The sequence below is a fragment of the Diceros bicornis genome, chromosome 40 (assembly GCF_020826845.1).
Source record: "Diceros bicornis minor isolate mBicDic1 chromosome 40, mDicBic1.mat.cur, whole genome shotgun sequence".
Classification (NCBI taxonomy): Eukaryota; Metazoa; Chordata; class Mammalia; order Perissodactyla; family Rhinocerotidae; genus Diceros; species Diceros bicornis.
This window is the reverse complement of record NC_080779.1, coordinates 5,151,878-5,177,559: the sequence shown is the minus strand read 5'-3', so window position 1 is coordinate 5,177,559 and position 25,682 is coordinate 5,151,878. Positions and strand designations below refer to the sequence as shown.

At 37.6% G+C, this 25,682-nt stretch overlaps 1 protein-coding gene across 3 annotated transcripts in view; it reads left to right on the top strand.

Moving 5' to 3' along the window:
• RGPD4 (RANBP2 like and GRIP domain containing 4) overlaps positions 1-25,682 on the top strand; it is an 85,422-nt gene that overhangs the window by 2,807 nt on the left and 56,933 nt on the right. The window contains exons 1-4 of one of the 3 annotated variants that reach the window (XM_058534334.1): positions 18,028-18,086; positions 18,199-18,317; positions 23,738-23,805; positions 25,370-25,481. In XM_058534334.1, the coding sequence (XP_058390317.1) occupies positions 18,059-18,086; positions 18,199-18,317; positions 23,738-23,805; positions 25,370-25,481 (327 nt within the window). In that variant the 5' untranslated portion in view covers positions 18,028-18,058. Of the gene's footprint in view, positions 1-18,027; positions 18,087-18,198; positions 18,318-23,737; positions 23,806-25,369; positions 25,482-25,682 lie in introns of those variants that run through there. The other 2 variants (XM_058534336.1, XM_058534335.1) reach the window with 2 other exon arrangements.

Here is a 25,682-nt window from a genome sequence, read left to right as displayed (position 1 = left end):
CTAACTCATGTCCTCTTGACTTACTTCCTCTGTTTTGCTGTAGCACAGTCTCCAGTTTGCTTTGAGAAGGAATGGATGGGATTTGTTTTTCAACATTGCATATCTGAAAAATGTCTTTAATTGATAGTTGGGTTACAAATTCTAGGTTTGAATAATTTTTTCCTCAATTTTGAGAGCATTGCTCCATTTTCTGATCGTTTGTACTGTTAGTAGTCTGATGTGATTCTTTTTTTTGATAGCTTATAGGTTTTCTGGAGGTTTCCTTTCAATTGGCATACTCATTTCTTTCAGTTCTGGGACATTTTTTGTTATTTCTTTGAGCGTTTCTTCTCTCTCTCTCTTTTTTTTTCCATTATCCTTCTGATGTTCTTACTAACTGAAAGTTGGTTCTGGTTTGATCCTGTACATCTTTCTTTTTTGTGTCTTCTCTTTGTTTTATTTTTTAAGAGATTTCCTTTAACCTTATCTTCCAGGGAAAGGGGATTGGAGAACTCACTGTGCAGTATCGAGACTTTGGTTATGCTCTGTAACCCCTGCCGTCACCCTTGTCAGGACTCCATAAGTTTGGAGCCCATCAGTTTATACTGAGAACAAACCCATTTGCTTTAGCGTTTTGCAGGGAGTGTGGGGGAGGGAGGGAGTTGATTGGCTGTGCAAGATGAGGATAATGTGGCATCTCTCAAGGTCTGAATGTTCCTATTTTCAGCCCCACATCAGTTCTTGATACTTAGCAGCTCAAGTGAATTCAATTATTTGCTTACAATCGCATAAAGTGTCATGGAAAGAAACACTGACTGAATCATGGATTGTCATTGGCTCTGCTCCTTCCTAGCTATGTGTCTTTAAACGAGGCACTTAACCCCCTGGGCTTCAGTTCCATTGTAAAATGGGCAGATTGGAGACAGAAGATTATCAAGTTTCCCTCAAATTTTATGGTTCCATGTATTAGTCTTTGGTAACTGTTGTTTAATTATTTTAAGATAGTTCTCTTTAATGAGGTAGCTGGAATCCCAAAATAGGTAATAGAGTTGATTTTTCTGTTATGTATTGACATTGTGCCTTGTGGGAATCTATTCATTTTAAAAAAGGGGCAAGAAAGCTCTGTTCCTTTTAGTGCCACCTTGTCTGTTGTGTATTATTATTGTCATAAACTTCCTCATATATTTCAAATGTAGGAATTTATGGGGAGCGGGAAGGGGAAGCTCTATGCACCCAATTCTGGTATATGTCTTTTTTTTGCTTTTTAAAAGTATTAGCTCCAGTTCTTTCCTTCTTGACCTGTTTTCTCAGGTGTTTCTTAAGAATAATGAAGTTTAAGATGGCTTGTAATTCTTTAGTTTTAGAATATATCCTGTTAAGGATGTATAGGCAATACTGTCATACTAAGATCATTTGGAATAATTTTCTGAGTGTATATCACTATTTTGGCATAAAATTAGAGTATATTTTTAACAGCTTTATTGAGATATAATTCACATATACAATTCACCCATTTAAAGTGTACAGTTCAGTGAGTTTTGGTATATTAAATTGCTGGTGTTTTAAATTGTGGTAAACTATATGTAACAAAATTTACCATTTTAACCACTTTTAAAGTGTACAATTCAGTTGTATTAATTACGTTCATCATGTTCAACCATCACCACTATCTATTTCCGAAACTTTTCCTCACCCCAAACAGGAACTTTGTGACCATTAAGCAATAACTCCCCAGGTTCCCTTTCCCCCAGCCCCTGGTAACCTCTAATCTACTTTCTATATGAGTTTGCTTATTTTAGGTATTTCATGTAAGTAGAAGTATATAATATTTGTCCTTTTGTGTCTGACTTATTTCACTTATGCATGTTGTGGCATGTATCAGAACTTCATTCCTTTTTATGGCTGAATAATAATCCGTTGTATTTGTCTGCCACATTTTGTTTATCCATTCATCTGTTGAAGGACACTTGGGGTTTTTCCACCTTTTGGCTATTGTGAGTAATGCTGTTGTGAACATGGGCATACAAATAACGGTTTGAGACCTTGTTTTCAGTTCTTTTGAGTATATATCCAGGAGTAGAATTGCTGGGTCGTATTCTATGTTTAGCTCTTGAGCAATTGCGAAGCTGTGTTCCATGGTGGCTGCACCATTTTACACCCCCACCAGCTATGTAAGAGGGTTCCAGTTTCTTCACATCCTTGCCAAGACTTGTTATTTTTTCTTTTTTTTCAATGTAGCCATCCCAATAGGTTTGAAGTGGTTTTTTATTGTGGTTTTGATATGCATTTTCCTAGTTACTAATGATGTTGAGCATCTTTTCCTGGCTTATTGGCTATTTACATATCTTCTTTAGAGAAATGTCTATTCAAGTTCTTTGCCTTGGGTTTTTTAATTGAATATTTGTCTTTTTGTTGTTGAGTTGTAGAAATTCTTTGTATATTTTGGATATGACTTCCAAATACTGTCTCTCATTCTGTAGGGTTGCCTCTTCACTTTCTTTATGTCAGGTGTTTTTTCTTTTTTTTTTTTTTTGGTGAGGAAGAGTGGCCATGAGCTAACACCTGTTGCCAATCTTCCTCTTTTTGCTTGAGGAAGAGTGGCTCTGAGCTAACATCTCTTCCCATCTTCCTCTATTTTGTATGTGGGATGCCGCCACAGCATGGCTTGATGAGTGGTGTAGGTCCGTGCCTGGGAGCTGAACCTGCGAAACTGCGCTGCTGAAGCGGAGTGCATTGAACTTAACCAGTATGCCACTGGGCTGGCCCTATTTATGTCACTTGATTCACAAAAGCTTTTAATTTTGATGAATTCCATTTTATCTTTATTTCCTTTTTTGTGCTTTTGGTGTCGTATCTAAGAATACATTGCCAAATCCAAGGTCATGAAGATTTACCTGTACATTTTCTTCTAAGAGTTTTATGGTTTTTAGTTCTTATGTTTAAGTGTTCATTCATTTTGACTTAATTTTTATATATGGTGTGAGGAAGGGGTCTAATTTCATTCTTTTCCGTATGGAAAATCCATTGTACCATCACCATCTATTGAAGACGCTATTCTTTTCTCACTGAATGGACTTGGCACCTTTGTCAGAAATCAGTTGACCATAGATTTATGGGTTTATTTCTGAACTCTCACTTCCGTTCTGTTGGTCTGTATCTCTAGCCTTATGTCAGTACCACCCTGTTTTGATTGTTGTAGCTTTGTAGTAAGTTTTGAAATTGGAAAGTGGTGAGTCTTCCAACTTTGTTCTCTTTCAAGAGTGTTTGTTTGGGGCCCTTTGCAGTTTCTTTGAATTTGAGGATTGTCTTTTCCATTTCTGCAAGAAAGGCTGAAATTTTCATTGGGATTGCATTGAATCTATAGATTGCTTTGGGTAGTATTGACATCTTGACAATATTAGGTTCTCCTATCAGTGAACACACCTTTTCATTTATTTAGATGTTTAATTTCTTTCAGTATTGTTTTGTGATTTTCGTTATACAGGTCTTTCACCTTCTTGCTTAAGTTTTTTCCCAGGTATTTTATTCTTTTAGATGCTATTGTAAATAGAATTGCTTTCTTAATTCGCTCTTCTGGTTGGTCCTTGCTGGTGTATAGAAGGACAGCTGACTTTTTGTGTGTTGATCTTGAACTCTGCAATGTTGCTGAGTTAGGTTTTTAGCTCTAGTAGTTTCCTTATGGGTTCTTTGGAATTTTCTATTTATAGGATCATATTATTTGTGAATAGAGATAGTTTTACTTCTTCCTTTCAATTCAGATTTGGATGCTTTTTATTTTTTTTCCTTGTCTAATTGCTCTGACTAGATCTTCCAATACAATGTTGAATAGAAGTGGTGAAAGCCATACCTCATTTTAGGGGGAAAGCCTTCACCATTGAGTATGATGTTGGCTGTGGGCTTTTCACTTATAGCCTTATGTTGAGGATATTCTTTGTTTTCTGAGAGAATCCTTTTTTCTGAGACATTTTTCACGAACAGGTTTTGGATTGTGTCAGATGCTATTTTGGTGGCAATTGAGGTGATCATGTGTTTTTTTTACTTTGTTCTATTAATATGATGTATTACTTGATTCATTTTCTTCTATTGAACCTTCCTTGCATTCCTGGGACAAATCCCAGTTGGTTATGGTGTAGAATACTTTTAATATGCTGTTCAATTCATTTTGCTTAGGGTACCTTGATGAGAGTTATAGTTAAAAATTTTTATTAGATTATTTTTAGAGAAGTTTTAGGTTCACAGCAAATTGCACAGAAGGTACAGAGATTTCCCACATACTCCCTACCTCCACATGTGCGTTGCCTCCTCCATTATCAGCATCCCCCACAGAGTGGTACACTTGTTACAACTGTTGAATCTGTGTTGACACATCATTATCACCCAAAGTCCATAGTTTACCTTAGGGTTCACTCTTGGTGTTGTAGAATCTATGGGTTTTGACAAATGTATAGTGACATATATCCACTATCACTGTGCAATACAAAGTAGTTTCACTGCCCTAAAAATGCTCTGTGCTCCGCCTATTTATCTCTCTTTCCTCCTAGCCCCTGGCAACCACTGATCTTTTTACTGTCTCCATAGTTTTGCTTTTTGTAGAATGTCATGTAGTTGGAATCATACAGTATGTAGCCTTTTCAGATTGGCTTCTTTCATTTAGTAATATGCATCTAAGTCTCCCCCATGTCTCTTCATGGCTTGATAGCTCATTTGTTTTAGGCACTGAATAATATTGCATTGTCTCCATCTACCATGTTTATCTATTCACCTACTGAAGAACGCCTTTGTTGCATTGAAATTTTGGCTATAAACATTTGTGTGCTTTTTTTTTGTGTGTGGGCTTACGTTCTCAACTCCTCTGGGTAAATACCAGGGAGCACTATTGCTGGATCACATGGTAAACATATTTTTAGTTTTGTAAGAAACTGCCAAATTGTCTTCCAAACTGGCTGTGCCATTTTGCATTCCCACTAGCAATGAATAAGAGTTCCTGTAGCACCACATCCTTGCCAGCATCTGGCATTGTAAGTGTTCTGGATTTTGGCCATTCTAATGGGTATGTAATGGTATCTTGTTGTTTTACCTTCACTTATTCCTTTTTTGATGCTCTTCCCTTCTTTTTTTTTTTTTTCTTTTTTTCTGGTGAGGAACATCAGCCCTGAGCTAACATCCATTGCCAGTCCTCTTTTTGCTGAGGAAGATTGGCCCTGGGCTAACATCTGTGCCCATGTTCCTCCACTTTATATGGGAAGCTGCCACAGCATGGCTTGACAAGCGGTATGTCAGTGCGCGCCCGGGATCCGAACCTGCAAACCCCGGGCCACCGAAGCGGAGCATGTGCACTTAACCGCTTGTGCCACCAGGCCAGCCCCAGTATCTTGTTTTAATTTGCAATTAAACAAATTAATATGGAGGATCTTTTTATATGCTTATTTGCTGTCTGTATATCTTCTTTGGTGATGTGTCTGTTCAGATTTTTGACCCATTTTTTAGTTGGGTTTTCTTAATTGATTTTTAAGAGTTATTTGTGTATTTTGGATAACAGTTCTTTCTCAGATATGTCTTTTGCAAATATTTTCTCCCATTCTGTGGCTTGTCTTCATTCTCTTGACAGTGTCTTCTGCAGAACAGAAATTTTTTTTTTTTTTTTTTGTGAGGAGATCAGCCCTGAGCTAACATCCGCCAGTCCTCCTCTTTTTTTTGCTGAGGAAGACGGCCCTGGGCTAACATCGGTGCCTATCTTCCTCCACTTTATATGGGACGCCGCCACAGCATGGCTTACCAAGCAGTGCGTTGGTGCGCGCCCGGGATCCGAACCAGCGAACCCCGGGCCGCCGCAGCGGAGCGCGCGCACTTAACCGCTTGCGCCACCGGGCCGGCCCCTGCAGAACAGAAATTTTTAATTTTAACGAAGTACAGTTTATCAGTTCTTTCATGGATTATGCTTTTGGTGTTGTATCTTAAAAGTCATTGTCAAATCCAAGGTCATCTAGATTTTTCTCCTATGTTGTTTTCTAGGAGTTTTATAGTTTTGCGTTTTACATTTAGGTCTGTGATCCATTTTGAGTTAAATTTTGTGAAGAGTGTAAGGTCTGTCTGTAGATTCTTTTTTTTTCTTTTCTTTTTTTTTTTGCTGAGGAAGATTGGCCCTGAGCTAACGTATGTTCCAGTCTTCCTCTATTTTGTATGTGTGTTACTGCTACAGCATTGCCGACAAGTGGTGTATATGTACACCTGCGTTCCAAACCCGCAAATCCGGGCTGCCAAAGTGGAGCACGCTGAACCTAACCACCATGTCATAGGGCTGGCCCTGGATTCTTTTTTTTTTTTTTTTTGCATGTGGATGTCCAGTTGTTCCAACACCCTTTGTTGAAATACTGTCTGTTCTCCATTATATTGTGTTTGCTCCTTTGTCAAAGATCAGTTGACTATATTTATGTGAGTCTTTTTCTGGGCTCTATTCTGTCCTGTTTTACTATTTATACTTTTGCTAATACAGTAGTCCTCCCTTATCTGTGGGGGATATGTTCAAAGACTCCCAGTAGATGCCTGAAACCACAGATAGTACCAAACCCGATATGTACTATGTTTTTTCCTATGCATACATACCTATGATCATGTTTAACTTGTAAATTAGGCACAGTAAGAGATTAACAACAGCGACTAATAACGAAATAGAACAATTGTAACGATATACTGTAATAAGAGTTATGCAACTATGGTCTCTTTCTGTCTATCAAAATATCTTATTGTACTGTACTCACAGTTCTTCTCCATGTGATGATATGAGATGATACAATGCCTATGTGATGAGATGAAGTCAAGTGAATGACATAGGCATTGTGACGTAGTGTTATTTTTGGAGTGCAGTTGACTGTGGATAACTGAAACCGTGAAAAGTGAAACCAAGGATAAGCGGGGACTCCTGAACCACATTGTCTTGATTACTGTAGCTTTTAAGTATTGAAGTCAGGTAGTGTCAGTCCTCCAATTTGGTTCTTTTTCAATATTGTTTTGGCTATTTTGCCTCTTTATATAAACATTAGAATCAGTTTGTTGATGTCCACAAAATAATTTGCTGGGATCTTGATTGGGATTGCATTGAATCTATAGATGAAGTTGGGGAAAACTGACGTCTTGGCAATGTTGAATCTTCCTAATCCATGAACATGGAACATCTTTCCCTTTATTTGATTTTGTTCATCAGAATTTTGTAGTTTTCCTCAGATGCATCTTAAATGTATTTTCGTAGATTTATAACTATTGCATCTTTTTGGATGCTATTGTGAATGGTATTGTGTTTTTAACTTTAAATTCCACATGTTCATTGATGGTATGTAGGAAGACGATTGACTTTCTTATGTTAACCTTGTATCCTGCAAACTTGCTATAATTGCTTATTATTTCTGGGAATTTTTTGGTTGATTCTTTCATATTTTCTACATGGATAGGCATGCCTTCTGCAAACAAAAACAGTTTTATTTGTTCCTTCTCAATCTGTATACCTTTTATTTCCTGATCTTATTGTATTAGTTAGGATTTCCAGTATGATGATGTAAAGGAGTGGTGAAGGTAACATCCTTGCCTCGTTCCTAATCTTAGAAAAATTTGAGTTCCTTACCGTTAAGTATGATGTTAGCTGTAGGTTTTTTGGTAGCTGTTCCTTATCAAGTTGAAGTTTCCCTCTATTCCTAGTTTACTGAGAGTTGTTATCATGAATGGGTGTTGAACTTAGGCAAATGCTTTTCTGCATGTATTGATATGATCATGGGATTTTTTTTTTTCCTTTAGTTTGTTGATGTGGTAGATTACATTAATTGATTTTTGAATGCTGAACCAGCCTTGCATACCTGGGATAAATCCTACTTGGTTGTGGTATATGATTTTTTTTATACGTTGTCAGATTTGGTTTGCTAATTTTTGTGTGTATTTGTGAGGAAGATTAGCCCTGAGCTAACATCTGATGCCAATCCTCCTCTTTTTGCTGAGGAAGATTGGCCCTGGGCTAACATCTGTGCCAGTCTCCCTCTACTTTATAGGGGACGCTGCCACAGCATGGCCTAACAAGCGGTGCATTGGTGTGCTCCCGGGATCTGAACCTGCGAACCCCCGAGCCGTCGCAGCAGGACATGCGCACTTAACTGCTGTGCTGCCGGGCTGGCCGCTCGGTTTGCTAATATTTTGTTGAGGGTTTTTGCATCTATGTTTGTGAGTGATGTTGGTTTGTAGTTTGCCTTTTTTGTAAATTTTTTTTTTTTTTTTGGTTTTGGTATTAAGGTGATGCTGGCCTCATAGCATGAATTAGAATGTATTCCCCTTGTTTATATTTTCTGAAAGATTGTAGAGAATTCATATAATTTCTTTCTTAAGTGTTTGGTAGCATTCACCAGTGAACCCATCTGGGCATGATGTTTTGGAAGGTTATTAATTATTGATTTAATTTTTTTAATGGATATAGGCCTATTCAAATCATCTGTTTCTTCTTGTGTTAGTTTTGGCAGATTGTGTCTTTTAAGGAATTGGTCCATTTCATCTAGGTTATCAAATTGGCTAGCATTGAGTTGTCATAGTCTCCCTTTGTTATGCTTATAATCATTGTGCATCTATTGTGATCCCCTCTTTCATTTCTGATATTGATAATTTGTGTCCTTTGTCTTGTTTTAAATTACCCTGACTAGATGTTTATTGATTTTATTGATCTTTTCAAAGAATCAGCCTTGGTTTTTTTCTGTTTCTTATTTTCAGTTTTATTGAATTCTGCTCTAGTTCGTTTCTGCTTATTTTGGATTTAATTTACTCTTTTTATAGTGTACTAAGGTGGAAGGTTAGATGACTGATTTTAGATATTCTTTTCAAATATGTGTTTCATTGCTATAAATTTCCCTCTAAGCAGTGGTTTTCTGCATCCCACAAGTTTTGATAAGTTATGTTTAATTTTTACTTAGTTCAAAATATTAAAAATTTTTCTTTGAACCATGTATTATTTAGTAGTTTGTTGTCTAATTTCTAAGCATTTGGAATTAGTTATCTTTCTGTTACTGATTTCTAATTTAATTCCATTGTGGTTTGAGAGCATACATTGTATGGTTTTTAGTCTTTTAAATTTATTTAGGTGTGTCTCATAGCCCAGAATGTGGTCTGTCTTGGTGAATGGTCCATGAGAGCTTGAGAAGAATGTTTACAGTCATGTGCTGCATAACAGTGTTTTGGTTAGCGATAGACCGCACATGAGACAGTGGTCCCCTAAGATTATAACGGAGCTGAAAAATTTCTGTCTCCTAGTAACATCTTAGCTATTGTAACGTCATAGTGTAATACTTGATTCACATGTTTGTGCTGAATGCTGGTGAAAACAAATCTTCATTGCTAGTCATATAAAAGTATAGCACATAGTATTATGTATAATACATGATACTTGATAATAAATGACTATGTTACTGGTTTATGTATTTACTGTACTATACTTTTTATCATTATTTTAGAATGTAGTCTTTCTACTGATAAAAAAGTTTACTGTAAAACAGTATACCATGTTAATGCCAGCAGCAGCCTCATATATCTTGTGTTGACTATGTCTCTTGATTGCAGCCATTTTCTTTGTGCTTGATTTATTTATTTAAATTTTATTTATTTATTTTTCCCCCCCTAAGCCCCAGTAGATAGTTGTATGTCATAGCTGCACGTCTTTCTAGTTGCTTATGTGGGACGCGGCCTCAGCATGGCTGGAGAAGCGGTGCGTGGGTGCGCGCCCGAGATCCGAACCCGGGCCGCCAGCAGCGGAGCGCTAAGCCACCAGGCCGGCCCTCTTTGTGCTTGATTTAATCTCATGTTGTTTTGTTCATCATGGCCCCTAAGTGTACAAAATCTGCTAATGTTGCCAGTAAGAGACCATGTTGAGTGATTGCTTGGAAACAAAATTAAAAGTGATTAGGGACTATGAAGGTAGAAAATAAGTGATAGTTATTGCTTGCCAGTCAGGCATGTCCAGTTCCATCATAGCTACAGTCTTGTAGAATGAGAACAAAGTGATGGAAGCTGTTAAAGCATCTGCTTCATTGAAGGCAATGAGACCAAGAAAAATTCGAGAAGGGCCTATATCAGACATGGAGAAATTTCTAATGACCTGGATTGAAGACCAGACACAGAAGCATATTCCTCTCAGCACCATGATGATTACAGCTAAAGTAAAAGGTTTGTTTGCAATGTTGAAAGAAAAGATTGTGCCTGACTACAGTGTTGAATTTACTGCTAATTCTGGGTGGTCTAAACAATTCAGGAATCGTTATTAATTACATAATGTGAAAGTGAGTGGTGCATCTGTGGGTGCTGATGTGAAGGCAGTTGAAGAATTTTTGGAAACTCTAGATAAGCTGATTGTAGAGGAAAATTACTTGCCAGAGCAAATACTCAGTATGAATGAAACCTCCCTATTCTGGAAGTGGATACCTGAAAGGACTTTCCTACATAAGTAGGCCAAGTCAATGCCAGATTTCAAGGCTTTTAAAGACAGGATAATAGTCTTGCTTGGGGGCAGTGTTGCAGGCTGTAAATTGAAACCCTTTGGGATCTGGCATAGTGAGAACCCCAGGGCTTTCAAACATGTCAGTAAGCACACACTGCCAGTGTACTACAAGGGCAATAAGAAGTCATGGATCACCTAGCTCCTCTTCCAAGACGCCCTCCTGAATTGCTATGCTATTGCTTTGCCAGTTGCTATGCCATTCAATGCTGTGCCATTGAAATGAGGAAGTACTGTTTGGAGAATAACATACCTTTCAAGATTTTGCTTATTGCTGATAATGTTCCCAGACATTCTCCTTTTATTGATGATCTTCATCCCAGTATCAAAGCGGTGTTTCCCCCTCCAAATACTACTCTTTGAGCCAACCCATGGATCAAGGAGTTATGGCCATTTTTAAGGCCTACTACCTGAGGAGGACCTTTGCCCAGGCTATTGCTGCAACTGAGGAAGACACTGAGAAGACGTTGATGCAATTCTGGAAAGATTATAGCATCTGTGACTGCATCAAGAACTCTGCTTGGGCTTGGGATGATGTCATTAAGGAATGTATGAATGGCACCTGGAAGACACTCAGGAAGTTCATGTACGACTTCAAAGGATTTGCCAAAGAGGTTGCCAAGGAGGTTGCAAAAATCAACAAGTCTGGTTGAGATGGCAGACAACTTTAACCTGGGTGTGGATGAGGATGACATTGAGGAACTCCTATAGGTGGTTCCTGAGAAATTGACTAATGAGTTGTTGGAACTGGAACAGGAATGCATAGCAGAAGAGGCAAGAGATAAGGAAACTGCAGAGAAGAAAAAGAACTCCTCCCAAGAAAATTCACAGTGAGGGCTTAGCAGAAGCTTTTGCAAACCTCAACAAGCTCCTTAAACAGTTTATAAACATGGACCCCAACACCGCAAGGTTTTCATTAATAGAAAGGAATGTTCATGGTGGATTATCTGCTTACAAGCAAATTTATGATGAAAAAAAGAAACAAACTAAGCAAAACACCGTGGACATACTTCTGAAAAGAGTGACACCTCTTTAAGAGGAGCCTCAGTCAGTTCTCAGGAGGTATTCCAGAAGAAGGCATTATTATCATAGCAGATGACAGCTCCATGAGTGTTATTGCCCCTGAAGATCTTCCAGTGGGACAAGATGTGTAGAGGTGGAAGACAGTGATATTGGTGATCCTGACCCTCTGTAGGCCTAGGCTAATATGTTTGTTTGTATCTTAGTTTTTAACAAAAATGTTTAAAATTCGAAAACAAAAACTTTAAAAGTAGAAAATAACTTATAGAATAAGGATGTAAAGAAGGAAAAGTTTTTGTACAACTGTACAATGTGTTTGTGGTTTTTTTTTTTTTAATTTATTTTCTCCCCCAGAGCCCCAGTAGATAGTTGTATGTCATAGTTGCACATCCTTCTAGTTGCTGTGTGTGGGATGCGGCCTCAGCATGGCCGGAGAAGCGGTGCGTCGGTGCGCGCCCGGGATCCGAACCCAGGCCACCAGCAGCGGAGCGCGCGCACTTAACCGCTAAGCCACGGGGCCGGCCCTGTGTTTGTGTTTTAAGCCATGTTATTACAAAGGAGTCAAAAAGAAGAAAAAACTAAAAAGTTTATAAAATAAAAACGTTACAGTAAGCTAAGTTAATAGTGAAGAAAGAAAAGTATTTTTATGGAGAGTTTTTATAAATTTAGTGTGGCGTAAGTGTACAGTGTTTATGAAGTCTACGGTAGTGTACAGTATGTCGTAGGTCTTCACATTCGGTCACCACTCACTCACTGACTCACCTAGAGCAACTCCTGCATGCTCCATTCATGGTAAGTGCCCTAAACGGGTGTACCACTTCTTCTTTTATACCATCTGTTTATACCAACCCTTTTGTATGTGTAGATACCTTTAGATACACAGATGCTTACCATTGTGTTACAGTTGCCTACAGTATTCAGTATAGTAACGTGCTGTACAGGTTTATAGCTTAGAAGCAGTAGGCTATGCCATGTAACCTAGGTTTACCATCTAGGTTTGTGTAAGTACACTCTGTGGTTGTAAAACGATGAAATGGTCGAATGATGCATTTCTCAGAACGTGTCCACAGCGTTAAGCGACTCTTGGCTGTATTCTGCTGTTGGATGAAGTAGTCTATAGATTTCAGTTATATCCAGTTGATTGATGATATTGTTTAGTTCAACTGTGTCTTTTTTTTTGGTGAGGAAGATCGGCCCTGAGCTAACATCTGCCAGTCCTCCTCTTTTTGCTGAGGAAGACTGGTCCTGGGCTAACATCCATGCCCATCTTCCTCTACTTTATATGGGATGCCAACACAGCATGGCTTGACAAGCGGTGCGTCGGTGTGCACCCCGGATCCGAACCGGCGAACCCCGGGCTGCTACGGGGGAGCGCGTGCACTTAACCTCTTGCGTCACTGGGCCAGCTCATCAACTGTGTCTTTACTGATTTTCTGCCTGTTGAATCTATTTCTCATAGAGAGATATTGAAGTCTCCAAGTATAATAGTGGATTCATCTGTTTCTCCTTGCAGGTCTGTTAGTTTTTGCATTATGTGTGTATTGTGATGTTATGTTTTTAGGCGAATACCACGTTAAGGCCTTTTATGTCTCCTAGGAAAACTGACCTTTTTTTCTTTTCTTTTTTGGTGAGGAAGATTAACCATGAGCTAACATCCAATGCCAATCCTCCTCTTTTTGCTGAGGAAGACGGGCCCTGGGCTAACATGTGTGCCCATCTTCCTTTACTTTATATGGGATGCCGCCACAGCATGGCTTGACAGGCGGTACATCAGTGTGTGCCTGTGATCCGAACCCGCGAACCCCTGGCCACTGAAGTGGAGCGTGTGCACTTAACCGCTACACCACTGGGCCGGCCCCAGAACTGACTTTTTTAAATTTACTTTTTTTGCTGGGAAAGTTTCACCCTGAGCTAACATCTGTTGCCAGTCTTCCTCTTTCTCTCTCTTTTGTCCCTCCCCAAAGCCCCAGTACATAGTTGTAGGTCCTTCTAGTTCTTCTGTGTGAGCTGCCCCCACAGCATGGCTATTGTCAGACAAGTGTTGTGGTTCTGTGCCCAGGAACCGAACCTGGGCCGCCAAAGCAGAGCGAGCTGAACTTTAACCACTAGGCCGTCAGGGCTAGCTTGAGAATTGACCTTTTTTATCATTATGTAATGCCCCTTTTTATCCCTGATACCTTTCTTTGCTCTGAAGTCTTCTCTGTCTGAAATTAATAAAGCTACTCTTGCTTTCTTTTGATTTAGTGTTATACTGGTATATCTTTCTCCAACTGGTATATCTTTCCTTGACCATTTACATTTATTTATTTATTTATTTATTTATTTATTTATTTTATTGAGGTATAATTGACATGCAACATTATATTAGATTGACATGCAACATTATATTAGTTTCAGGCATACAACTTAATGATTTGATATTTGTATACATTGTTAACTAGACTTACGTCAATAAGTCTAGTTAACATCCGTCACCATACATTCTTACAGACTTGTTTTTCTTGTGATGAGAACTTTCCAGATTTACTCTTAGCATCTTTCAAATATGCAGTATAGTATTATTAACTGTAGTCACCATGCTGTACATTATATCCCCATGACTTATTTTATAACTAGAAGTTTGTACCTTGTGGAAGTCTGATTCCCTTCACCCATTTTGCCCATATCCCCGCCCCCCTACCACCTTCTGGCGACCACCAATCTGTTCTTAGTATCTGTGAGCTTGTTTTTTGTTTGTGGTGGTTTTGATTCCACATAGAAGTGAGCTCGTGTGGTATTTGTCTGTCTTGAACTTACTTTACTTAGCATAATGTCCTCATGGTCCATCCATGTTGTTACAAACGGCAAGATTTCATTGTTTTTTTTTTCTTTTCGTTTGTGAGGAAGATCAGCCCTGAGCTAACATCCATGCCAATCCTCCTTTTTTTTTGCTGAGGAAGACTGGCCCTGGGCTAACATCTGTGCCCATCTTCCTCCACTTTATATGGGACGCCGCCACAGCGTGGCCTGACAAACGATGCCTCAGTGCGCGCCCGGGATCCCAACCTGGGCTGCTAGCAGTGGAGCGTACGTACTTAACTGCTACGCCATGGGGCTGGCCCCAAGATTTCGTTCTTTTTAATAGTTGAATAGTATTCCATCATGTGTATATATGTGTGTGTGTGTATGTGTATATGTGTATATACAGTCATGCGCCACATAATGATGTGTCTGAAAATGATGGACTGCATATACGACGATGGTCCCATAAGATTGATATCATATAGCCTAGGAATGTAGTAGACTATACCATCTAGTTTTGTGTAAGTACACACTATGATGTTTGCATAACAATGAAATCGTCAAAAAACACATTTCTTAAGAACATATCCTGTTGCCACAGTTTTTTATCCATTAGTCTCTAGATGGACACTTACGTAGTTTCCATATCTTGGCTATTGTAAATAATGCTCCAGTGAACAGGGAATGCATATATCTTTTCGAGTTAGTGTTTTCATTTTCTCCAACTATTTACTTTTAATCTGTATGTGTTTTTATATTTAATTTGTTTCTTTTAGACAACGTATAGTTGGGTCTTAATTTTTGATCCGTTCTGACAATGTCTGTCTTTTGATTGGTGCATTTAGACCATTGTCATTCAAGATGATACTGATATAGTTGGATTAATATCTACCATATATGTTACTGGTTTCTATTTTTGTTGTCCTTTTTCATTATTCCTATTTTTTTTTTTAAAGATTTTATTTATTTTTTTCCCCCCAAAGCCCCAGTAGATAGCTGTATGTCATAGGTTCACATCCTTCTAGTTGCTGTACGTGGGACTCGGCCTCGGGTTGGATGGAGAAGTGGTGCCCCGGGGCGCGCCCGGGATCCGAACCCGGGCCGCCAGCATCAGAGCGCGCGCACTTAACCGCCAAGCCACGGAGCCGGCCCTCATTATTCCTATTTTTGTATTCCACTCTTTTTCTGCATTTTATGTGGTTCCATTTTTGCTCCTTTCTTAGCACGTCAGGTATACTTTTTTTCCTTGTTTAGTGGTTGCCCTAGAGTTTGCAGTATACGTTTACAACTAATCCAAGTCCACTTTCACATAATATTGTACTATTTGATGGGTAATATGAGTGCCTTATAATAACAAAATAATCCTAATTCTTCCTTCCTGTCCCTTGTATTATCGTCATTCGTTTTACTTATATGTAAGTATACATGAGCATACATATATATGTATACCCATGTTTTTTATATATATATATATCATGTGTAATCGAATACATGTTGGTATTATTTTGAACAAACTGGTATCTGTTAGATCAATTAAGAATAAAAAAAAAAGTTTTTCTTTTACCTTCACTTAATTCCTCTCCGATTCTCTTTTTTTCTTTATGTAGATCTGAGTTTCTGACTTGTATCATTTTTCATCTCTCTTTTATTAACATTTCTTGTAAGGCAGGTCTACTGGTAACAAATTCCCTCAATTTTGTTTGTTTGAAAAAGTGTTTTTCCTTCTCTTATGAAAGATAATTTCATAGAGTACAGGATTCTAGGTTGGTCATTTTGTTCTCTCAACACTTGAAATATTTCACTTCACTCTTTTCTTGCTTGCATGATTTTTGAGGAGAAGTTGAATGTAATTCTTACCTTTGCTTTTGTGTACGCGAGGTGATTTTTTATTTTTTGTCTTTTATTTTCAATAGTTTGAATGTGATATGCCTTGGTGTATTTTTTTTTTTTTTTTTTTTGACGTTTATCCCGCTTGATGTTCTCTGAGCATCCTGGCTTTGTAGGTTTGTGCCTGACATTAATTTTGGGGAATTTCTTAGTAACTATAGTAGTCCCTCCTCATCCGTGGTTTCATTTATTGTGGTTTCAGTAACCTGTGGTCAACTGTGGTCTGAAAATGTTAAATGGAAAATTCCAGAAATAAACAATTCATATGTTTTAAATTCTTCATTGTTCTGAGTGGCGTGATGAAATCGCGTGCCATGTAGCTCCATCTGCCCGGGATGTGAATCATCCCTTTGTCAAGCATGTCCACACTGTATATGCTACTTGCCTGTTAGTCACTTAGTAGTCATCTCGGTTATCAGATGGACTATCTATCTCAGTATTGGGTTCTGTACTGTTTGTGGTTTCAGGCATTCCCTGGGGGGTCTTGGAACATATCCCTTGCAGATAAGGGGGACTACTGTATTGTTTCAGATATTTCTTTTGTTCCTTGCTCTCCTCTTTGTTGTAGTGCCATTACATAGGATGTTATTCCTTTTGTAGTTGTCCCACAGTTCTTGGATATTCTGTTGTTTTTCCTTGTCTTTTTTTTCTCTTTGTTTTTGAGTTTTGTAGGTTTCTATTAAAACAGCCTCAAGCTTAGAGAGTCTTTCCTCAGCCGTGTCCAGTCTGCTAGTAAGCCCATCAAGGGCATTCTTCATTTCTGTTCCAATGTTTTTGATCTCTAGCATTTCATTTTGGTTCTTTCTTAGACTTTTCATCTCTCTGCTTACATTGCTCATCTGTTATACTTTATCCATTAGAGTCCTTAGTATATTAATCATATTTATTTTAAATTCCCAGTCTGATAAGTCCACGGTTTCTGCCATATCTGAATCTGGTTCTGATGCTTGCCCTGACTTTTCAGACCGTATTTTTTGCCTTTTAGTACGCCTCGTCATTTTTTTCTTAGTAGCCAGACATGATGTACTGGGTAAAAAGAACTGCTGTACATGGGACTTTAGTAATGTGGTGGAGTTTTTATCTTTCAGACTTGTCCACACTGAACCTTCAACAATTGTCAATTCAGATTAGGTTTTCCTACACTGGCAGCTGGTTCTCATGGAGCTTTCGGGTATGGTAAGGTTTGATTATCTATATTGGCCTGTCTCCATTTTGGGGGACAGTTAGTGACCTAACTTCTCCTACGGATCTAAGAAGATTTGTTTTTTTTAGTTTGTTCAGCTTTGTACTTGTTAGGATAGAGTGGCTACTTCTGGCTCCTTCTAAGCCAGATTAGAAACCAGATATCTAGAGTCGTTTTTAAAGTTCTATTTAAAAAATTAAGTTGTGATTTGACTATATAAATAATTTACCTTATTCCAGACTTAAAACTATATAATATAAGACAATGAAGTTGATTTAAATAGTTATTCCGTTGTATAGGTAGTCTCTTCCTATTAGCTTTTATGGATTATAAAACTAACATAAATAGTGTTTCTGAGGCTCTTTTGGGGTGATTTTTTTATCTCTGCGTTCCTAGATTGGTGCCACTATAAATCTAAGATTTCCTACTTAATCTGAGCCTCCAGCATTCCAAAATAGGTTTACCCATTCTTCCCCTCCTCCCCAAATTGTGGCAAAAAAACACACAAAATTTATTATCTTAACTATTTTTAAGTGTACCATTCATTAGTGTTAAGTATATTCACTTTGTTGTGCAACAGATCTCTAGAATTTTTTCTTCTTGAAAAACTGAACTGAAACTCTTTACTCATTGAAAACAACTTCCCATTTATTCCTTTCCCCTAGTCTCTGGAGACCGTTTGACTTTCTGCTTCTATGAATTTGACTACTTTAGATACCTCATGTAAGTGGGAGCATGTAGTGTTTGTCTTTCTGACTGGCTTATTTCACTTAGCATAATGTCCTCAAGGTTCATGCATGTTGTAACTTATGACAGAATTTCCTTCCTTTTTAAGGCGCAATAATATTCCATAGCATGTATTATATGTACTACATTTTGTTTATCCATTCATCCCTTGATGGACACTTGAGTTGCTTCCAGCTTTTGGCTCTTGTGAACAGTGCTGTTATGAATGTGAGTATGCAAATATCTTTTTGAGACCTTGCTTTCATTTCTTTTAGTTATATACCCAGAAGTTGGATTGCTGGATCATATGGTAATTTTAGTTTTAATTTTATGAGGAAACCATCATAAAGTATTTCGGTAGTGGTTGCACCGTTTACAATCCCACCAACAACACACAGAGTTCCAGCTTCTCCACATTGCTCCCAACACTTGCTATTTTCTGTTTTTTGGTAATAGCCGTCCTAATGGATGTGAGGTGGTATCTTGTTGTGATTTTGATTTGCATTTGCCTCATGATTAGTGATGTTGAGCATCTTTTTATATGCTTGTTGGCCATTTGTATATTATCTTTGGAGAAATGTCTAAGTCTTTTGCCCATTTTCTAATTGAGTTGTTTGATTTTTGTTATTGAGTTGTAGGAGTTTTTTATGCATTGTGAATGTTAACCCTTTGTCTTATATATGATTTGCAAATATTTTCTCTTGTTCTGTAGGGTGACTTTTTACTCTGTTGATTGTGTCCTTTGATGCACAAAAGTTTTTAAGTTTGATGTAGTCTCATTTGTCTGCTTTTACTTTTGTTGCCTGTGCTTTTGGTGTCAGTTCTAAGAAATCCTACGTCCAATCAAATGTCATACAGCTTTCCCCCTATATTTTCTTTCAGGAGTTTTATAGTTTTGGATCTTACATTTAGGTCTTTAATCTGTTTTGAGTTAATTTTTTGTATATGGTGTAAGATAAGGGTCCAACTTTATTCGTTTGCGTGTGGATATCCAGTTTTCCCAGCACCATTTGTTGAAGAGACTGTCGTTTCTCCATTGAGTGACCTTGGCACCCTTGTCGAAGATCATGTGACCATATGTGAGAGCCTTTATTTCTGGGCCGTTTACCTGTCCTTGATTACCACCTTCTCTTATTCCCCTCAGTCACTGTTTTAGAACTTCACTGCTCATCTCAAACTCTTCACATGTTTTACTCAGCAAACTACCTTGCCTTTTTATTGGTAAAACTGAGGCCATTGGCAGTGAACCACCAGGCCCTGATCATTCTTCTGTCATCCATATATTTCCTCTTCAAGGTACCTCCCCGGCACCTCTTCTTTCTTGGTCTCATCCTTCTAGTTTTCTGAACCCTTATTTCCCCTTTTTCTCTCTCTTATTTTCAACTTCTCAACTGGCTGTTTTTCCTTAGCATAAAAACACATCCATGCTCTTGTTCATCCTAAATAACTGTTCACATCTATATCACATCATTGCTCTATCTTCCCTCACTTTGTCAGTCTTTGAAAATTATTTAGCAGTATTGGCTCCCTAATAGAGGAAATAGTGTGATGTACAAACGGAAAAAAATATATTTAACTGTCTTGTTGTCTACTTTATGCCTTTCTATATTTTTAAATTAAAAATTTTTAAACTTGTACCGTGTATTACTTTTATGATTTAAAAAATAATCTGCTTATTTGCATCTTCTTTGGTGAGGATTAGGAAGTGTGGTAAGAGAAAGGAGTTTTTATATTAAGATGCCGTAACATATAAGAATTAGGTGATGTTTCTAAGTGGCATTTCAGATCATTGGAGCAAAGATGGATTATTTAATAGGTGTTGCTTGAACAATTGACGATTGTTTAATGATTTATAAAAAAGTAGGGCTCTAGCCTACATTATTTTACCAAAATAAGTTTCAGACTTAAAAGTAATTTTAGAGAAGCTGAAAGAAAATACAGGTGAATATTTCATGTACCTCAAATGAGAAAGACCTTTTTTATATCATATAATCTGAAAAAGTAAACAGCAAAGATTGTTTTTACTGTGTAACAATTGAGGTCTTATTTCACAAACACATTAAACACTGAGACAAATGACAACCTGGGAAAGCTGTTTGCAAAAAACCCTCAAATATCAGTATGGTTAAGAACCCTTAAAAATTAGCGGGACAGTCTTTTCTCTGCTCTCTCAAAATTGGCAATGGCTAAAGTATATTAATAGAGAATTTATACTATAAATAGTACAGTGTGAATATTAAAAAATGGTCTTTTTAATTAGAGAAATGTCACATTGACTCAGTGGTATCTCTTTTGCCTACCAAATTAGCAGTGATTGAAGAAATGGAAAACAATTTTGAAGACTATATACTCTGATTTAGGTATTCAAATACTGAATGAGGAAATAAATTGATATAATTTTCATGGTGGAGAATTGCTAATATAGCAGGTACTTTAAGTATTTTATATTCTGTGAACTAGTTATTTAACTTCTAGGAATTTATTTAACTTCTAGAAATTTGTCATAAGGAAATAATCAATGTATACACAAAATTTGTGTTTTTCATTAAATATTGAACACATATCATTTACCGGGTAATGTTCTTGGTTCCACAGTGGTGATCAGGCCACAGGGGCCCTATCCTAGTGGAGCCTACAGTTTTGAACGATAGACAAACACCCATAAAACAATATAAATGATAATGACTTGTATACATGCAGTGAAGGAAATAAACAGGATGTGATAGATAATGAAGAAGGCATACTTCAGTCAAGGAAGGTAGTGGGGGAGCTGCTATCCAGAACCATCTGAAATGCCACCGTGCTGCTGTGTTGTCCTGCCTAGATGGGATTCTTAGAAGCATTCAGTCAGAACCTCAGTGATGTTAGCTTTGATTTAGTTGCTCCTCAGGCAAGTTCATGCACCAGTTGTCTGAACTGTGGTTCCTCTTGTACTGAGCAGGATTAATATGGAAACAACCCATCATCATTAGAGTAAAACCAACCTGTCTCATGAAGATCTAAACCCACCTCACGTTGAGTAAAGATCTAAACCCAGCTCTATTAGTGAGTGAACCATCCAGTGACAGGTGAATTCTCTGTCACAAGCATAGGAGAAAGTGACATCAAGGACCAAAAAGTGAGGTCTCTGAACGCTTGGCCTCCCAAAGCCAATATGGTAACTTTTCTGACACCTCCTGCTTAAAACTAAAAAGGTCAGAGGCCCTACTTGCGGGGTCTGTATTTCTACTGAAAATCTGGATAAAGTGATTTCCCTTCTGTTTCACTGGAGTTTTCTCTTTTTACTCAGCTTGATTTAGGATATCTGTGTTAACGCTTTTGACAAGTATGCGGGACCCAGCCCTGCCTCCCCAGGTGTGGAGGGGAGGTGAGAGGGAGGTGAGTGGCACTGGGGGCCTCTCACTTATTCAACACTTCTCAGTCTCTTCACTGTGCCAGACTAGAGTCATGCTCAACAGAGTCTTTGTCAGCTGATCTCTCAAGCTCATTGCCCCTTAGCTGTGGTTTTGCTAGGATAGTGAGAATCTTGTTCATTTGTGCACGTCTCTAATTAGATGATGAGGCATTTGTCTACCTTAAGAGAATTAGTTAGTCTGGCGTTTACCTGCCTTCATTGAGTTTTTCCACTCTGACATTGAAAGCACTGGACAGAAATCACATCACATCAATACCTGCTATGGCCTTTGTTTAAGTTAAATAGTCAGATCCCTCAGGGCCACCCCTGTTGGAGAGATACATTCTGGTTTTAGTCACTGGCAAAACCATAGTATGTAAGGGCCAGATGAAGTAAAGTTGGAGAGCTAGGCAGGTGCCATGTCATGCTAGTCTGGTGAGAAATGTGGGTATTTTCAAAGTGTGATGGAAGACTTTTAAATTTTAAGCAAAGGCATGGCATAGTTTGTCTTATATTTTAAAATGATACCCCTTTGGTGAGTGAATTAGATGGGAGGAAAAGTATACAGAGGGAAACAGGAAGGAATTAGCCTTTTTGGTAGCTCCAGAGAGAGATCATAGTAGGCTTGGGCTTTGGTAGTAGCAAGAGATGGAGAAAAATGGATGGATTGAGATAACATAGAAGTTAGAACTGACGGGTCTTGTTGATGATATTTTGCGCATAAGTTTAGAGCTCAGAGAAATGACAGCCAAAGATATATATTTGAGAGTCAACATATTGTCAGTTGTCATAGGTGAAATCCAGTGTATGTCACAGATGAGATATCCTGAGATAGAAGAGGTCTTAGGACCTATTCTTGGAGAAGTCCCTGTGAGGAGGAGCCAGTGAAGGAGTTGAAGGAATGGCTGCTAGGGTAGAAGTCAAACTAAGGAGAGTATGGTATCTTTGAAATCATGAGAAGAGTATTTTAAGAAGATAGTTGTGATTTAAGAGTATTTTCTACAGGTTTCATAAGAAGGAAAAGTTGAAACTTTATATAGTAAACAATGGGGATTAGTTAAATTATTGTAGTCCATCTGCTGCCTAGTCTGCCCTAGATAATCACTTCTCACTTTATTCAGTTTTCTGATCAAATATCCTCTTAATGAGATCTTTCCTGACAGCCCTGTCTCTCTCTTATCTTATAGAATCTATAATGCCATTGTTTGTGCTCCACCACCATTACCAACTAAGAAAGAAGAAACACTGCCAACTAAATAGGCAGTGTTAGGATACTTGTGATTTGTGAGATGGATACTGATTTTAGCTTAGTTAAAATGTGATGCTCTGTAAATAATTGGTGAAATACTGTAAAATAGCACTCTGTCTGCTCCCATATAGATAACTATTTGCTTGTCACTACTGAAATTCAGGCTTCGTGAAGGCGGAGACTTTTTGTTTACTGCTGATTCTCCAGTGCCCGGAAGAGTGCGTGGTAAATAGTAGGCACAGTGAACAAATCCTAAATCTGCATTTTTTAGGAATAAAATGAATAAATTAAAACATACTGCTCTGTAGACTGCTTTTTCACTTAATATATTGATTTTTTTCTCTGTCCTTGTATAGTTCTCAAAAATAAGATGTTTGATGGCTGGGTACTCTTATCACATGTATATGACATTATCTGGTGTGTCCCGGCATTCTGGACTTTGGAACTTACGGAAATAAAAGAGCCAGGGTGTGGATGTGGGTTATTACCTGAAGAGTTCAGTTTTTATTTCTGCCTTGAGTGTGAAATACTGATCTGTAGAGAGAACAGTACCTGGACTAGGGAATCCCCAGTGCCTTAGTGGGTCTGAAGTACTTGCATTTTCCTCTGCATAAAGGCTTACACATGGCAGGAGAAGAGAGGTTTCTGGTTTACTTCTCCTCCCCTAGAAAAATGAGTTTCTGTCTGTTTACTTATCTGTAAAGTGAGAGAGTGGCACCACATGATTTCTGAGGCCTCTTGCTGATACCAGTTAATTTCTGATGTCATCTTGTCTTGCTGTTCTTAAAATTATTTTTTGTTTTATGGTGAGAATTATAAAACATAGAATCATGACTTTTAGAACATATGTGCATTTCTGCAGGGTTTTTGTTTTTGTTTTTTACCATTTACATGAACAAAAATCGATTATATTGATATTAATCTTGTTAGGACAGATTTTTAGTTCTTGTGAAAAATTTGATAAATTTAAAATATGAAAAATAAAAGAACTCTTTTTTTTTTTAGAAGTCAATGAAAGGATTCTATTTTGCAAAGCTGTATTATGAAGCTAAAGAATACGATCTTGCTAAAAAGTAAGTACCAAACAGTAAACATGCTTTAGTTTTCTGAAATCAGTGCCTTTACCTCATGTTCTTCTTTGAAATAGGTAAAATATATTTTTTTCGCAGCAGTTCTTCCTCAGTACAGTATGTCCTGGAAATAAGGGATTCATCACTCAGACTCATGTTAAGGAATAACCTAGATTCCATGGAGATTGAGCCTAGAATGAGTATTTTCTGCATGCCTGCTGCTTGTTTATACGTAGAAATCGTTTGGCTTAAAATGCTTTTCCTAAAGATTGTTCTGGATTAGAATAAAGGAGAACCATGCTTATATCTTAATTTCTTCCTGGTGAGATATCTTGTACTTCAATCAGCTGGAAAATAGCAGTGCATACAAAATTAAACTGTGATTCCTGGGCGGGAGAATAGCTTGTGTAAAAAGATCTTTAATTAACTCAATAGGTGACACTGAGGCTTTGTCTTGTCCGAGAAGGTTGGTGATCTGATTTCCTGATTTGGCGTGGCTTAAGGCAGGAAATTAGGAGAGAGGCAGGTTATTAAAGGCATTGATGGGAAGATGGAAATGCTGATAAGTAAGGAAAATGGTAGCACCTTTATTTAACTAGCACCATTGGGGCTGTTAACCCTTCTTCCTTATTAGCACGATACTTTTCCTCCAATTTTGGTCTTTGGTCTGATTTCTCTAATGATAACACTCAGGAAGCCTAGAAGATGCTTACTTATTTTTAGTTGTTACTTGATTTAAGAAATGGAAATTACCTGCATGTGGGTAGTGTGTTTAGTAATTTTTCGTCTGCTCTGTTTAGCTAGGTACGGTACTGTTAGATATCGTTTTCTTGTTAAAAGGTAAATATATTCTCTTAGTTGTTATTTGGGAAATTGGTGCTCTTTAGTGTTTTGCATTATGATAACTTTAAAAATATTTACTATAATCACTTTCTAATTTCTATGCAAAACCCTTTAGTGGTTTACCACAATGTAATCAGGAAGAAAAAGCAATTTATGTGTTCATTTCTTATATGTGGGTAGCACTGGAAAAAGCATTTGGTAAATGTAGTGTTTAATGGGAAAATGAGTATGTTGTCAACATTGTATATGTGTTTGTATTTTAAGTATTCATTTCTTTCTGTGGATACTTTTGAGTTATCTGCATATTCTAGTTTAAATAGTGGTAATCATGGGCTGGCCCCGTGGCCTAGTGGTTAAGTTTGGTGTACTCTGCTTTGGCGGCCTGGGTTCAGATCCTGGGTGTGGACCTACACCACTTGTTGGTGGCTGTGCTGTGGCGGCATCCCACGTTCAAGATAGAGGAAGAATGGCATAGATGTTAGCTCAGGGCAAATCTTCCTCAAGCCAAAAATAGGAAGATTGGCAATAGATGTTAGTTCATGGTGAATCTTGCTCAGCAAAATAAGTAAATAAATAAATAGTGGTAGTCAATAATTAGAATAACAATATAAATTAGTTTAGTGGTTGCTTTGGTTTAAGATGAACTCTTTAGTTAGCATTTAAATACAGTTTTAAATGTGATAATTTAAAGATTATTTATTTTTATATTATTATTTTTGAACAGATACGTATCTACATATATTAATGTGCAAGAAAGGGATCCCAAAGCTCACAGATTTCTTGGTCTTCTTTATGAAGTGGAGGAAAACATAGACAAAGCTGTTGAATGTTATAAGGTAAACTGTATAAGATTAAAGTATAGCCTTTGCACAGCCAAACACACCTGATGTGCAGAGTAATTTATGTAATAAATAATTTAAATATATTTTATGGATGTCATGAAAACAAACATTGGTATCATAGTACTATTATGTGACACAGCTTGGAACAGATTTTAAATTATTTGGCCCAGAGTACACTATAACTCATCATTAAGA